The sequence below is a fragment of the Carettochelys insculpta genome, chromosome 30 (assembly GCF_033958435.1).
Source record: "Carettochelys insculpta isolate YL-2023 chromosome 30, ASM3395843v1, whole genome shotgun sequence".
Lineage (NCBI taxonomy): Eukaryota > Metazoa > Chordata > Testudines > Carettochelyidae > Carettochelys > Carettochelys insculpta.
In genome coordinates this window covers 15,314,335-15,330,328 of record NC_134166.1, presented here as the reverse complement: position 1 = coordinate 15,330,328, position 15,994 = coordinate 15,314,335, and the positions used below count along the sequence as shown (strand labels likewise).

The 15,994-nt window shown below is 63.9% G+C and overlaps 1 protein-coding gene across 1 annotated transcript; it reads left to right on the top strand.

Moving 5' to 3' along the window:
- The first annotated feature begins 12,160 nt into the window (after nt 1–12,160).
- Nucleotides 12,161–14,593, top strand: APOE (apolipoprotein E). Its single transcript, XM_074980626.1, has 4 exons — nt 12,161–12,193; nt 12,371–12,426; nt 13,097–13,247; nt 13,483–14,593. The coding sequence occupies exons 2-4, from the start codon at nt 12,384–12,386 to the stop codon at nt 14,102–14,104; spliced, it is 816 nt and encodes a 271-aa protein (XP_074836727.1). The 5' UTR covers nt 12,161–12,193; nt 12,371–12,383; the 3' UTR covers nt 14,105–14,593.
- Nucleotides 14,594–15,994: the final 1,401 nt, after the last annotated feature.

Here is a 15,994-nt window from a genome sequence, read left to right as displayed (position 1 = left end):
GTAGAGCCCCACCGGAGTGATGAAAGCCGACTTGAGCCGGGCATCTTGGTCTAATGGCACTTGCCAGTACCCCTTGGTGAGGTCTATGGTGGTGAGGTAACGGGCTCCCCCCAGCTTGTCTAAAAGGTCATCAGGCCTGGGCATGGGGTAGGCGTCCGAGACAGTGATGGCGTTAAGCTTGCGATAGTCCACACAAAACCGAACAGACCCATCTTTTTTAGGGACTAACACCACGGGCGAGGCCCAGGGGCTGGACGAGGGTTGGATCACCCCCAGAGCCAGCATGTCTTCAACCTCCCCCTCTATGTCCTGAGCCGTCCTCCCTGTGGCTCTGAATGGCACACACTTGATAGGGGCGTGGGTGCCTGTCTCTATTCGGTGGACAGCCAGGTCAGTGCGTCCGGGTCTGTCCGAGAACAGCTGTTGATGCGAATGCAGCACCTCCTTGATCTCCGTCTGCTGGGCAGGGGTCAGCTGGTCTGAGAGGGGAATAGACTCCAGCAAGGAGCCGGCTCCAGTCCTTGTGAGTAAATCCACCAAGGGATCATCCCCCTGCCCCTCCCAGTGTCTGCACACGGCCAGCACCAAGTTCTGTCTGTCCCAGTAAGGTTTCATCATGTTCACATGATAGACCCGGTGGCTGTGGGCCCGGTTCGACAGTTCCACCACATAATTCACGTCATTTAGCTGTTTGACAACCTTGAAGGGCCCATCCCAGGCCGCTTGCAGCTTGTTCCGCCGCACAGGTATAAGGACCATCACTTGATCCCCAGTGGCATAGGCTCGGGCCCTGGCGTTACGGTCATACCAGACCTTTTGCTTCCTTTGGGCCATGGAGAGGTTCTTCCTGGCCAGGCCCATGAGCTCGGTGAGTTTTTCCCGGAAGGTCAGTACATACTGTACCACTGACTCCCCTTCAGGAGAGGCCGTCCCCTCCCACTCTTCTCTGAGCAAGTCCAAGGGTCCCCGTACCCTCCTTCCATACAGCAACTCAAACGGGGAGAACCCCATGGATTCCTGGGGCACCTCCCTGTATGCAAACAGCAGGTGGGGTAAGTACTTGTCCCAGTCATGGGGGTATTGATTCATGAAGGTTCTCAGCATCTGCTTCAGAGTCCCATTGAACCTCTCCACCAGCCCATTGGTCTGCGGGTGGTAGGCTGTGGCCCAGGTGTGCCGGACCCCACACTTGTCCCACAAGCTTTGCAGTAGGGCCGACATGAAGTTGGACCCCTGATCTGTGAGGACCTCCTTGGGGAACCCCACTCTGCTGAAAATGGACAGCAGTGCATCTGCCATGGTGTCAGCGTCGATAGAGGTCAAGGCCACTGCTTCTGGGTATCGCGTGGCAAAATCTACCACTACCAAAATATATTTCTTCCCCGAACGCGTTGCCTTGCTGAAGGGTCCCACTATGTCCATGGCCACTTTCTGGAAAGGCTCCTCTATGATGGGCAGTGGCCTCAGGGCAGCTTTCCCCTTGTCCCGGCTCTTCCCCACCCTCTGGCAGGGATCGCAGGACAGGCAATACAGACGGACAGCTGCAAAGATCCCTGGCCAGAAAAAGTTCTGTAACAACCTTCTCCTGGTGCGGTGGATCCCCTGGTGTCCTGCGAGCGGGACATCATGGGCTAGGTACAGCAGCCTGCGCCGGTACTTTTGGGGAACCACCAGTTGCCTCTGGACCTTCCATGGCTCCGCTTTGCGTCTGGGAGCCCATTCCCGGTACAGGAATCCCTTTGCCCACAGGAATCTCTGCCTGCAGCCCTCCCCCAGCTGTGGAGCTGGGCTGAGACTGGCCAGTTCCCTCAGCTTCTGCAAGGAGGGGTCTCTCTGCTGCTCTGCCTGGAATTCTTCCGCTCGGGCAGGAGCGGATGCTACTTCCCCATCCCTGCCTGGCTCCAGCACCCCTAGCCTGTGAGACCTGGTTTTTGGGGGCCCCCTTTCTCTCAGGGTTGGCCCCTGTGGCTCCTGTGACTTTGGCTGGGCCTGTACCCCTGAATCTGGGGAGCGCACCCCTCGTTTTCTTTGGCTACGGGTCAGGACCAGGGCACGAGGGCGTTCACCTTGCCCTTCTCCAGGTCAGCCCCCATCAGTACATCTGCCGGCAAATGGCTGTGCACGCCCACTTCCTTGGGGCCTTCTTTCTTCCCCCATTTCAGGTGCACCCTCGCCATGGGCACCTTGAAAGGGGTCCCATCAATTCCTGTTATCGTCAGGTGGGAATCGGGTATCATGCAGCCCGGTGCCACCACCCCGGGTCGGGCCAGCGTCACGTCAGCGCCTGTGTCCCAGAACCCCGTGACCTTTTTCCCGTCTACTTCGAGGTGTTTGAGACACTTGCTCCACAGAGGTAGTGCCGCCCCCACTCTGTAAACTGGCCTCTGAGCATTTGGTCCCCCTGAGGAGCTGGTCTGTGGGGCGGACTCGGCCCAATCCGAGTGCCCATTGTCAGCACCACCCGCCTTGGCCGCCAGCCCCTCTGGCTTCTGGGACCCCACCCAGTTGACTCCATGACCCCCCGGCCTGCTCAACCTGTCTGGGAGCCTGGGGCACTGGGCTGCTCTATGCCCCTTTCGCCCACAGCGATAACAGCCTGGGTCTTGTTGTGTCCCTCGGGCCGGCTGCTCTGTCCGGGCTCTGTTTGGCTCTCTGGGGGGTGGGTGGCTGGCCCCTCTTTCCTGGGCTTGCCCAAGAGGTGGTCCCCTCTGTCGTACAGTTAGGGACCGGTCTCTCCGAGACTCCCTCTCTTTGTGGGGCTCACTTTCAAACCTGGCCCGGCTGTTTGTGAAGTCATCTGCCAGTTTCCCTGCATCGTGTGAGTCCCCTGGCTTCCGGTCCACGAGCCACACCCTCAGGTCAGGTACGCACATCTCGTAGAATCGCTCCACGACCGCCAGCTCGATCAGGTCCTCTACGGACTGGACTCCCATTCCGAACACCCACTTCCGGTAGTATTGCTTCAGGCGGGCGGTTGTATCTACATGGGTTTCCTCTGGCCTCTTCTGCGCCTCCTGGAACTTCTTTTTGTACATCTCCAGAGTCAGCCCGAACTTATGCAGCAGGGCCTGTTTGAACCGTTCATAGTCCCCAGGCTGCAGCCCCACCAGCTGGCTGAGCACCGCTGCGGCCTTCTGGCCCAGCAAGGGGGTGAGGTGTCGGAGCCACTCATCTGGGGGAACCTCATGCAACTCACAGGCTCGCTCAAAGGCGGTAAGGAACTCGTCCATGTCCCCTGGGTCCTGACACTGGGCCAGCACACGCGTCTCCAAGTGACTGGCCACCCTGATCCGTCTGGCCCTCTCCCCGCTTACCGCAGCTGGGGCCTCTTGGTGTCTCGCCTCTGCCATGGTTCGCTCATGCTCCCGCTCTCGCTCTCTCTCCTCCCGCTGTGTCTCTTGTTCCTGGCGCTCGTGCTCACGCTCTCTTTCCCGTTCCTGGTGCTCCAGTTCCTTTAATTTCACCTTGAGTTCCAGCCGTCGCAGCTCTGCGGCGGGGGACTCTGCCCGCGATGGACCACCGCTAGCTGAGCGCGACCTGGCGGGCACCGCGTCTGTCTGATGGCGTCGAGCCCCTGCTCCTGTCGGAGAATCCGAAACGCTTCCTGAGGCTGACCGGCCACTTTCTGCCGGGACAGTCTCTGCCCCCCCGGATCGGTCATTCTCTTCCAGCTGTGCAATCAGCTGGGCCTTGGTCGCCTTCCCCACGGTCAGGCCCCTCTCTCTGCACAGCCCCGCTAGCTCTGCCTTCAGGAGTCGGGTATAATCCATCTCCCCGCTATCTCCCGGGGTATCCACTCACCAGCAGCAGCTGCAGGAATGGCTCTGTTCCCCCTCTGGCTCTTGTGAGACTCCTTCCTTCTCTGGTGCTCAGTCAGCCACTGCTGGGAGCTCATCCGTGGGTGCAGTGCATCCCACTTCTGACACCAGTGTGATGGGGTTCAGGGGTCCCTCTGCACTGCACCCCGTCCGCTGGCAGGAGTGACTGTCACTCAGCACGTACAACAGCAGGTTTATTAGGCAACAGATGTCCAGTTTCTCACAGAAGCAACAGCATAGCAGCCAGAGACAATCCTTCCAACCTGTCCTGGGGAGAAGACCCCGAGGGGTGCCCCTCTGGGGTGTAGCTTCCCCCTCCTCAGGCTGGCTGCCTTCCAGCTCTCCCTTTCCCTAGCCTCTAACTGCCACCCCCGATTCAAAACGCCCTCTCAGCTCCTCCCTGCTCTTTGTTCAGGCAGAGGTGTTACCTGCCAGTTGTAGCCCCAGGGTCATCCTTAGCCACTGGGAGCTGCTGCTTGCCTCGGACATCCAGCCTGACTCACACATGCACTCCCCCCACTCCATCACAACTGTTGACGCTGGGACATTTCCACCTTGCTGAATAGACCTTGTCAGCGCTGGCCTTTCCTTTTACTGGGCTCCCACTCTTTAAATACCCCTCTGAAACCACCCCCCACTCATGCATCTGATGAAGTGGGTCTTTGCCCACGAAAGCTCATGCTCCAAAATATCTGTTAGTCTATAAGGTGCCACAGGACTTCTTGTTGCTCTTGAATGCAGCTGCTGCTTTCCCTCTCCTGGCACTGAGATCCTTCTCTGTTCCTCCGTCTCCGCCCACAACGCTCCCCAAGTAGGTGAACTGCCCCACATCTTCCAGGTCGTCCCCTCCCAGCGTGGCGTTGACATGCTTGGACTGGTTGACCCTCATTGTCTTGGTCGTTCCCTTGTTACTCCTCAGTCCAGTCACTGCGGCAGTTTTGTCCAGTTCTTCGGACGGCCCGAGGACGTTGACTTTGCTGAGGGCGTCGCCCCCTTTCACAGCAGCATGATGGAAACGGTCACAGCACTGGACAAAACTGCCTCAGCGACCGGCCTGAGCACTAACAAGGGAAAGACCAAGACAAAGAGGGTCAACCCACCCATCCATGGAGCACCACTCGGCCCTCTGTGCCACCCTCTACATTGCTCATGAAGCTACTGAGCAGAACTGGCCCCACAGCTGACCCCCCACTTGTCCTGCCCCAGTTGCAGGGCGGTGGGCCATTTCCAAGTACTCTGTAGGAGTAGCCTGGCTATCCAGCCAGGTCAGGCCCCCACCCAGCAGCGGCTCCAGTCAGGCTGCATTTGCCTTGTGCGGTAATGAGATGGTGCTAGCCGAAGCCAGAGCCAGCCCGTCCATCTGCAGGGCTTTGGACTGCAGTAACGCCCTCTGGCAAGGGTTGTGCAGCGCACTGGGGAGAAGCCAGCCCCCCTTGCACCCAGGCCCCAGCCCGTCAGTCGCAGGAGCGGCCGTATGAGGTCAGAGCATACGGCCAGGCGGCCCAGGGGCCGATGCTGGGTGCCCCAGAGGAAATAATCACAAGGGGAAAGCATTGAGTTCTCCGTCCCGTCGCCCGTTCCCAGCTTCTGGCAGAGCCTGGGACCCCTCCCTGCCCGGCCTGGCTAGCAGCCTTCGAGAGACCTCTTCTCCCTGCACTTTGCTACTCCAGCTCAGACCCTGTTCTCAACAGGCCTCCGGGGGTGGTGGGGGGTTGCTCGGGTCACAGCTCAGCCTCCTCCTTCCCCAGGTCAGCTCTGTCCCTTGCTGCTGGCTCAGCCCCGCTCCCCAGAGTCAGCTGCCAGCACTTTGACCCAGAGTCTGATGAGTAGGGCCCAGCTGTGCCTCCCCTGGGGGCGGTGCAGGGAGGTTACTGGCGTGCATAGCCCTGTACCAGGCCGCTGCTGGCTCAGCTAAGCCAGGGCCTGTGCTGTGGCAGGACAGGGGCAGGGCTGGCAGGGGAAGGAGGAGACATTTGTCCTAAGGCCCCGAGCTTGGGGGCCCCGAAACCTTCGTGAGCATTAAGTGAAAGGGCCAGTGCCCCGGCCTGCAGCAGTGTCAGGCAGGGCTGTGGCACAGGCCAGGGAGGCAGGGGACAGGCTCAGCAGGACAGGGCCCTGGTGCTCAGCCACCCCTGCCGCAGCCTGGGCACTCCCCTCCTGCGAGAAGCAGCACGGAGCCAGCTGGACTCTGGCTGGGCCAGGCTGGGGCAGTGCTGCGTTGGAGGGTGATGTAGGCAGGAGGGAACCCAAGGGTGCTGTGATAAGGTCCTGGCTGGCGGGGGCAGGAGGGGGGTGCCAGGGCACAACGAGCCAATGGGAAAGGCCAGGAGCTGGTGCCCACGCCAGGGTCGCTCCTCAGGGTTCGTGCACCGGGTGGAAAGGTGCAACATCGACCTATGGGGGTTGGCGTTGGGCTGTCGCGAGCCGGTCGACGGGGGGCGCCCTCAGCGAGGCCAGCCAGGGAAGTCGATTCCCGATACAGTGGCTCCAGCGATGCCGTGGCTGGAATTATGTATCTGCAATCAACTCACCTGCCTAGCGCGGACCCAAGGGGCTGGGCTCGGCTGTTGGGGTCCCTCCCGGAGAGGGGCGGAAAGGGATCAGCTGTGCCCCACTGGCCCCGGGCACCCTGCTGGGAACAGACCAGCTGTGCTGCTGTCTCGGCATGGAGTAACTGCCCTGAAAGGGGCTCAGGACTGGTGGGGTCCAACTGTGGGAGGGGAGTGGGGTCTAGTGGTTGGAGCACAGGGAGGGCTGGGAGCCAGGACTCCTGGCTTCTCTCCCAGCTTTTCCACAGACTCCAGCGAGTGCCCTGGCAGCCTGACGGCGCGCGAAAGAGCCGGGCACAGGCTGTTCTCAGTGATGGTTTGGACTCCTGTGGCCCTGCAGGGAGAGGGCACGCTGGGAACTCCCAGTCCTCCAGTGCAGCCTGGGAGTGGGGGGGGCGGGGGCGGCCTCCTGCTGCCTTGGGGTACGTGCCGCCCCGGCACCCCCCGTGCCTTCTCCGTGGGTGGAAGCCATTCCCCACGTGCCGGTCTGAGCGCTCGCCTGGAGGGCTCCTCAGCTGTGGGCTGTTGTCTTCCAAGGCTCATTGTCAGCCAAGGCTTCTATGGCCCAGGCTCTTCGTGATGACCTGTCCTGGCCCCCGCCGGTGTGTCACAGCACCAAACGCTTCACCTCGCGCACGGCACCAACGCGCGTCACGTCCCGCCCCGCGGTGACGCGCTCACGGGGTCATCAGAACTAGCGAGTCAGAAGCTCTGGAAGGGGGGTTCCAAACGGTGATTTCTAGGGGCTGGCGTGGTCAGGTAACGTGCAGCGCCTAGCACGCGGTGCCTGGTGCTCCTGGAATCCACCTACCGTGGAGTGTGACTCCATGGGCTGCTGGTGCACCCCGTGAACAGCACCCAGCATGTGGGGGCCTGGTTCTGTGCAAGACAACTCGCGTGGAGAACTTGGCTCGTGAGGTGCTGGTTCTGCTAATGTAGAACACGAGCACAATGGGGCTTGGTGCTACTGTAACACCCCTAACGTACAGCACCTAGCGCCCGGGGTGCTGGTGCAGGTGGAAGGTCTTTGGCACTAGCTAATTCAGCTGTTATAATACAGGTTGCATCTCCCCACACTGAAGCCACTGCCCAGGGGCTCGTCTGGCAGCTGGGCTGGAGGTGGCCTCTGTGGAGCCTGGCTGGGGCTGGAGCTGGCACCCGCAGGGCCAGGGCACTGTTGCCAGCTCGTCAGGCTGGGTGCGTCCGGGGCCAGTGTCAAGCCTGCAGGTGCCAAGGGCAGGAGGTAAGAAGCCTCAGGCTGGGCAGCAGTGCAGAGCGGAGCTGGCAGCAGGCAGGGCCCCCTCCTTGTCCCGACTGTTCCCTGCTTGGGGGCGGTCAGGTTGGAGGACGCCGGAGGGAGGCGCCACTGGTGAGAACTAGAACTGGGCCAATTTTGGCAGCTTTTCTCCAGCATATGGGCTGCCCCCGAGGTCTGCTGCTGCCGCCTTCCCGCCCCGGCGTCCGTCTGCCGTGCCCGCCCGCAGCCCCTCCGTTCCCTGCACCTCAACGTGCCACCACGCAGCAGGGTCATCTCCCCACAGCTGCCCGGAGGGCTGCCATCTTGCCTGTGCTGTTCAGACGTCAGGAGCTCTGTGCCTCCCTAGGCCCCCCCATTTCCCAGGGGGGCCTCCCATGCCTACATCTCCCCCGTGCTGTGCAAGTGGTGGGTGCGGAGTTCAAGTTCCCCTCTCACAGGCAGACACACAACCCCAGCGAGCCAGGGCTCAGGGCTCCGCAGGCCTGGCCGGGGCTGTCTGGTGCCCTCTCCTCCGGCAGCCGTCCACGTGTGCAAAGCATGAGCAGAACTGCTCCGTGGGCACTTGGCAGGCGCTTTTCACTAGCTCAGCAGCTGGTGGTTTTGCTCTGCGTCTGCACCGCAGCGTCCAGCCCCGGCACTGCGACCCCCCCAGCCACGGCAGGAGAATGAAACTCGCACAAAGCACATGCAGCTGGGGGCCTCCCTCCAGCTCTGCTCCGGTCTGCTCAGCGCTTGCTCAGCCTGACTCAGCTCTGCTGGCCGGGTTCCTGGGACAACCTCTGGGGGTGGCAGAAAAGCTGGTGTTGAGGCAGGGGTTGGGCACTGACCTCAGAGACCCGTTACCCCACTCGGGGTCACAGCTGAGCAGGCAGATGGCAGGGCAGGCCCTAGAGGAGGCAGCCTGATGCCAAGGGCACTTGGGAAGCCCTGGGAAAGGGGCACCCCACGAGCTCCAGCCCCCGCCCCTGTGGCAGGATGGAGGGAGGGTGGGGCGTGGAAAGCTGCTGCCCACGCTCCCTGGCTGAGCAGTGGAGGGAGCAGAACAAGCCCCCAGTAGAGCAGGATGGGCCCCCACTGTGCTTCCCGACAGCGGGAGCTCATGGGAAGGTCTTAGATGCATCGAATCCCAGGGCTGGAAAGGACCTCAGGAGGTCACCGAGTCCGGCCCCCTGCCCAAAGCAGGATCAGCCCAACAAGTCATCCCGGCCAGGACCTTGTTCAGCTGGGACTTAAAAACCTCAAATCCACCACCTCCCTAGGTAACGCATTCCAGAGCTTCACCACCCTCTGGGGAAAGAGTTTTTCCTAGTATCTAACCTACATCTCTCCCTCTGCAACTTCAGATCATGGCTTCTTGTTCTCCCACCCATCACTACTGAGAAAAGTTTCTCTCCATCCTCTTTAGAGCTCCCCTGCAGGAAGTTGAAGGCTGGTATTAAATCACCCCTCAGTCTTCTCTTCTGTAAACTAAACAAGCCCAAATCCCTCAGCCTGTCCTCACAGGTCATGTGCTCCAGCCCCTGAATCATTTTCGTTGCCCTCTGCTGAACCTGCTCCAGCAAATCCACATCCTTTCTGTACTGGGGGCCCCAGAAATGGACACAATACTCCAGATGGGGCCTCACCGGTGCTGAGTAGAGGGGAATAATCACTTCTCTAGATCTACAAGAAGTCTTGTGGCACCTTATAGACTAACACATGTTTTGGAGCGTCAGCTTCTGTGGGCAGAGACCTGCAATCCACGTCTTTGCCCAGGAAAGCTCATGCTCCAAAATATCTGTTAGTCCATAAGGTGCCACAAGACTTCTTGTAGTTCTCAAAGCTACAGACTAACACGACTCCCTCTCTGATACTCCTCTAGATCTGCTGGAAATGCTCCTCCTAACGCACCCCAATATGCCGTTTGCCTTCCTGGCTACCAGGCCACACTGTTGGCTTATATCCAGCCTCTCACCCACTGTAATCCCCAGGCCCTTTTCTGCTGTATTGCTGCTTAGCCAGTCGGTCCCCGGCCTGTAACAGTGCTTGGGATTCTTCCGTCCCACGTGCAGGACTCTGCACTTCTCCTTGCTGAACTGGATCTGGTCACTTTTGCCCCAGTCCTCCAGCCCTTCCTGTCCCCGTAGCTCAGTGTCACCCTCCAACGTGTCCAGGCCCAACGGGCCGTCTGCGGGCTGTAATTTGCCCGCCTCTGGGCTAGTCCCTTCGTCCTCCTGGGTTGCAGTTTTGCATCCCTGGAGTGCAGGGCCGCCCCCTGCTGCCAGCCCTGCGGCTGGAGCAGCACAAGTTATAACCACGGCCGCCGCCAGGCTCTTGTCCCACGTGGTGGTGGGCACGCGGAGCCGGGGGCAGGCAGAGGGCACTCACGCCACTGGTCCCCTTCACCACGAGTGGCGTGTTGGACACGGCGGCTCTGGTGGAATTTCCGCTCTTTGAGGCAGGTACCTGGGACTGTCTCTCGCTCTCGGTGCATCTCCCCTGCCCCGGGAGGGAAGCTGGACAGGGGCCACCCCCGTGCGGGGCAGGAGCAAGGGCTGGGCATGGGCGGCTGCCTGAAGCTGCTGCATGTGCCACATTGCCTGTGTCTGTGCAGAACCTGGCATGGGAAGCTGGGAGTCACAGGCTCCTGGCTCTGGGGGCGGCATGGGGGGTACAGGGTTAGAACCAGGGCAGGGGGCTGGCAGCCACAACTCCTGGGTTCTCTCCTTGGCTCTGGTGGGCAGTGGGAGCTGATGGTTAGAGCAAGGGGCTGGCAGCCAGGACTCCTGGGTTCTCTCCCTGGCTCTAGGAGGGCAGTGAGGGCTGGTGGTTAGAGCGGGGATGGGGAGCCAGGACTCCTAGGTTCTTTCCCAGGCTCTGGGTGGGCGGTGGAGGGGACTTGGGAACCAGGCCAGCATGTGACTCAGTGAGCCCGTGGCGTGTCTGGGGCTGGACATACCCCTTTGCCATGGGGCGGTGATTCCCCCCCAGCTCTGAGGCAAACCGCTGCACAGCACAAGCCTGGTTATTCATTGTCCCATTGTTGATGCTGGCGGAGACGTGGGGGCCTGATCAGGGCCGGGGGCCAGGAGGCTGCAGCTGGAGGGAGGAATGCGGACAGCCAGCAGGAGGCTGAAGGGGTCTGGAGTGGGGGGCAGAGCGCCTGGCCCCACATCACAGGGCAGGCAGGAGCCCAGCCCGCCGGCATGGCAGGCAGAGTCCTCTGCTGAGACAACCCCCAGGGCAGAGGGCAGCGGCAGATACGGCCCAGGCCACAGGGGCACTGCCAGCTCGCGCCCTCCCGCCCGCCCCACGCAGCCGGAGCTGGGCTCTGGCCAGCCAAGGAGCCATCCGTGGGGGCGCCCGCCCGCCCCTGCCCTGAGCCCCCAGGGGAGAGCGGAGCCAAGCCCCTCCCGAGCACCTCAGCTCCTCCCCCAGAAGCTGGGAGCCTTGAATAGCCGCTCAGCCTTTGTCATGCAAATGAGCTCCTGTTCAATAATCACCGCCTGGGGACCTGTGGGGAGAAGCCGAGGCTGGCACCGTTTGGCCCCAGACTAACCCCCCGGGGGGGCCTCTGGGCAGGGGGCCGGGACTCTGTGCGGTGCAGGATAGGGGCCCCTGGCCGCATGCTCGGTGCTGAGCCCTGGGGGGCAGTGTGGGGCGCAGTGCTGGGGGGCGGGGGGGCACCTCCAGCGCAGTCCAGCGTCCAGCCACGGCGCTGCTGGTGCCAGGCGATGGGGGGAGGCAGAGAGTGGGGCAGGGGGCTGTCGGCTTGTGGGGGAGCGAGACGGGTCTGCAGCCCCAGTGGCAACCGCCTGAGAGAGAGTGTGTGTGTGTGTGGGTGGCCTTTCTAGCCCTGGGGCCCCTGCCGGCCTAGGGTCCCCCCCTTTCCAGCCCTGGGGCCCCTGCCGGCCTAGGGTCCCCCCACTTCTAGCCCTGGGGCCCCTGCTGGCCTACAGTGCCCCCCAGTATTTTTCTTAGGGCAAACCCACCAAACCCCACATATGCTAATAAGCGGAGCAGCCCCCCCCCCCCCCCCCCCCGAGCACAGGTTCGCTGGAGCAGGAAGGTGAATTTGGGGGGAGCCCTGGGGGAGGGGAGCCCAAACAGCAGTAGTGCCACAGTGCCCCTCCCCCACAGCAGGGGGTCAGCACCCCCCAGCCCAAGGTCCTGGTGCCCCGAACCACAGAGCTCACCCCGCCCCCACAAAGAGCCACCGGGGCCAGGGTCCCCCAGCCTGAAGTTGGACGTGTTGTGCTCCCTAATCCCCCCGCCCTGGCTGAGCCGGGGGTGACTCGCCCCCTCCCTCCAGCGCCCTGACGGCGGTGGGGCGGGGGGCGGGACAACGTCCGTCCATCCGTCTGTCTGTTGGTCTGTCCGGTTCCTCCCAGCCAGCAGGGGGTTAACGCTTCCTCGGGGGGGGGGGGAGGGGGCTGTGCTGGGCTGGGGCGTGTGTGGGGAAGTAACCTTCACCCCCCCCCACAGCTGCCCGGGCGAGCTTGTGCTGGCTCAGCGCCTGCCCCCGCCCCAGCCGGCCGTGGGGATTTAAGGCAGGGAGTGGGGCTGGAGGCACTGAGAGCCCAGCTGAGGTGAGGGTGGCCAGGAAGGAAGGGGGCTGGGTGCAGGCCAGAGGCCACGGGTGAGGGGCAGCCCGGGGGAGGGGGAGGGGACATGCCTGGGGGTGGAGGAGGGGTGGATGCAGCCCAGGGAGAGGGAAGGCTGCCCCCCCCCCCGGCCAGTCCCCACTGTCCCCTCTCTCCCCACAGGAAAGCCGCAGCCATGAAGGTCTGGATGGTGCTGCTCGGGGCGACGCTGCTGGCAGGTAACCCCCCGCCCTGGGTGCGGGTCGGGACATCCGCGCTGGGGCTGGGCCCTGCTGCGCCCCAGGTGTCACTCATCCCCCAGGGCCCAGTGCGTAGGGTCCTGCCCAGCCTCTAGTCCCTGCCCTGGGCACCGTGGGGAGGGGCTGGGAGCCAGGACGCCGGGGTTCCACTCCTGGCTCTGGGAGGGGAGGGGAGGGGAGGGGGGGTCCAGGGGCTAGCTGGGGGGGCCCAGCTTCAGAGCCCCAACCCTCCCACAGCCCTGCCCCCGCTTGTCAGGGCTCCTTCCACTTGTAAATCCCTTAGGGCCTGGGGGGGCCCCCTGCTGGGAGCCGTGTACAGCGCCTGGCACAAGCAGGCTCCTGAGCCCCGTCAGGCTTTGGGGCACCAGCATGAGAAGGCCCAACTCTAGGGGGCGGGTCTATACAGGGCCCAGTGTGACAGGCCAGTCTGCGTGGGGCCAGCACGATAGGGGCCCAGTCTCGGTCAGTCTGTGCGGTGCCCAGCGTGATGGGCTCTGACCTTGGTCAGTCTGTGTGGCGCCAGCCGGCGCTGCAGGACTGGGCAGGGCAGGGCGGAGGCTGGGTCTGGCTGCTGTGTGTGGCTTGTCCTGCCATGGGCTGGTTCTACCTGGAGGTCAGCCCAGCCCCTCTCCTGCCCGCTCTGCCCCAGGATGCCAGGCCACGCCGGTGGTGCCGGACGAGCCCCCGACGAAGTGGGAGGAGGCCGTGGAGCTGTTCTGGAGCTACGTGTCCAAGGTGGGGCGCGCCGCGGACGACGTCACCGCCCAGATCAAGAGCTCCCAGCTGAGCAAGGAGCTGGAGTGAGTGGGCCTGTGTGGGCGTGGGGCCAGCGGCCGGGGCCGAGTCCCCGCTGGGAGGTGGGCAGGTGCCAGGCTGGGCCGGGAAGCTGTGTGATCGGCCGGGGCACTCCAGGCCAGTGGGCATTCGGGGCGTTCCTTGGGGAGGTGGCACATGGGGCATGCCCAGTCCAGGGGCCGATGGGAAGTAGGTGCCCCCCACGCCAAGGCTGAGCTCTGACGGCTGGTCCCTCCCCAGCGGGCTGATCACCGACACCATGGCGGAGGTGGAGGTGTACACGGAGGAGCTGCAGGCCCGCCTCGGCCCCTTCACCGAGGAGGCCCAGCTGCGCCTGCACAGAGAGGTGGTGGCGCTGGCGGAGCGGCTGCGGAGCGACATGGAGCAGGCTAAGGGCCGGGTGGTGCAGTACACCAGCGACGTGCGCCTGATGGTCGACCAGAACCTGGAAGAGGTGCAGGCCCGGGTCAGCATGTACCTCCGCAAGCTGCGCAAGCGGCTGACCAAGGACACGGAGGAGCTGCACCGCAAGCTGGAGGCCTATGCCGGCACGGTGCAGGCCCATGCCGATCAGCGGGTGGAGGCCCTGCGCCAGGGCCTGCAGCCCCTCGTCACCAGCCTGCGGGACAAGGGGCAGCTCCGGCTGGATGCCCTGAGCCAGGCCGTGAGCGAGCAGAGCCAGAAGGTGCAGGAGAGCCTGAGTGCCCGCGCCCAGGAGCTGCGTGGGCAGCTGCAGGAGCGGGCAGAGGCCGTGCGGGGCTCCCTCGACCAGGCGGCTGAGCAGCTCCGCCAGTGGTTCGCTGGGGTCGGCACCCAGGTCCAGGCCCTGGTGGAGAAGCTGAAGGAGAAGCTCCCTCTGTAACTGCCCTCTGGCCCCCGCACGGTGCCAAGACCCCGTCACCCCAGCACAGCCCTGCCCTCTGCAGAGGGCCGGGACACCCTGAGCCCCCAGGCAGGAGTCATTTTACCAGCCAAGCCCAGGAGTCCTGGCTCCCAGCCGCCCCCTGCTCTAACCAGTAGATCCCACACCCCTCCTGGGGCTGGGTTCGAACCCAGGGTCCTGGCTTCCCACCCCCTGCTCTCACCACTCCCACCAGGGCCCAGGGCCCCCTTGTGCTGGGCGGGAGCCACTCCAGCTCCGGGGCTCACACTTGGCGCTGGGAGGGGCACAGTGCGCCAGGCAGCCTGACTCAGGCCCTGAGCTGCTTCTGTGCGGAGCCTGGTGCCACGAGAGAGGGTTGCCACTAACCACAGCCCAGCCTGGCACTGCCACACCACATCCGCCTGCCAGGCGCCAGCCTGTGCGCAGCAGCTGCTTCGCTGTAACCAATAAAGTCCTGCTGGGGCACCAGGTGCTGGGGCTGTTTGTTCTTTGGGAAGGGAGCTCATGAGTGACCCTGGGGGAGATCCCAGCTGCTGTAGGTCCAGATCCTGCCCCCCAGTGCGCTGCTGTGTGCAGAACGCACCGACCTGCGCCCCCGCGGGCAGCACAGGGGCACCCTGCTGGCACATGGGTATGACCACGCGGCAGGAGCCGAGGGGCGTTCGGCAGCGGTCTGGGGCAGGCGGCTGCCGAGGAGCTGCCGTGCACCAGGAGGAGACAGTGGAGAGCGCTTGAGCTGTTCAGCGTAACGCGGGCCGGTAAAGGGCGGAGGAGCCGGTGCAGGGCCGAGCCTCTGGCAGAACAGCCCAAGGGCCGAGGTGGGCACCTCTGCCCCTGGATTCATTGTGGGGCTGGTCTCGGGGCTGGGCTGTGCAGGCGCTGAGCCACAGGGGCCTCACACCAGGCCCGAGAACCCCGTCGCCCGCAGTAACTCTGGTGTTAGCTCAGCTCCGGCGCTAGGCCGGGGCAGCAAGCGTCCGACGCAGCCCCCAGCCCCCTAGCCGATCCCAAGCCATGGACGCGTCGGTTCTGTTCAGAGAACAAAGCCCCTTTCGGCCGTGCCCGCAGAGGGGCGTGCGGCTGCCGTGACGCGGGCTCTGAGTGTGGACGTGCAGACACAGGACCAGCGACAGATTGCGACACGGGGGGTGAGCCTGGGTGCACCCCGGCTCCAGGCTCCCCGGTCGCTGGGGCTGCGGCAGGGTGGGGACCAAGCTTCAGCATTCCTGCTTCCCCCGGAGCCCCCTGCTCCCAGGCGCTCCCAACCTGCCTACGCAGTCCCAGCCCTTCGCGTGGGGCCCAGCACTTCTTGCCCCACCCCAGCCAAAGCGCTTGGGTAAGATCTCTCCATTGGCCCCCGGGGCAGTTACCCCAGCAGGAAATTTGGCCCCTTGCATTTCCAAGGCCTTGCCCAGCTGTGCTCCAGCTCCCACAGAGAATCCCCCCTTGGTCTCGCCCCGCGGGCGGCTGTGGCCCGGATGGTTTCTTTGGGGTGCGAGGCAGCAGCAGAGAAGCGCTCTCCCCCCTCGCTGCAAGCGAACCAGCTGGTTGCGTGGAGCCAGCAGCCTCGGCACAGGCTGTGGCTGCTTCCCACACAACCCCGGCCGCTTTCTGCATACGGGAGACGTTCTCCAGCAGAGCCAGCAGCTGGTTCAGCCCCATGGTCCGGGAGAGCTCTGGCTGCTCAGCGCCTCTCCGGGCCGGCGAACGGGAACCTGTGGCAGGCTGAGCGCCCTTGGCAAGCTGGTGAGCGCAGGGCTCCCACCCGGCCTCCAGCCTCGGCTGGGTTCAGCGTCCCCTCCCCAGGAGCTGAGCGTGCCAGGCGAGCTCAGCCCGTACACACAGCCCCAATTGCACACAGCCCAACAG

Coding starts and splice junctions, on each gene's coding strand:
- APOE (XM_074980626.1), top strand. CDS start 12,384: ATGAAGGTCTGGATGGTGCTGCTCGGGGCGACGCTGCTGGCAG. Junction 12,427..13,096: donor CGGGGCGACGCTGCTGGCAG/GTAACCCCCCGC, acceptor GCTCTGCCCCAG/GATGCCAGGCCACGCCGGTG. Junction 13,248..13,482: donor CAGCTGAGCAAGGAGCTGGA/GTGAGTGGGCCT, acceptor GTCCCTCCCCAG/CGGGCTGATCACCGACACCA.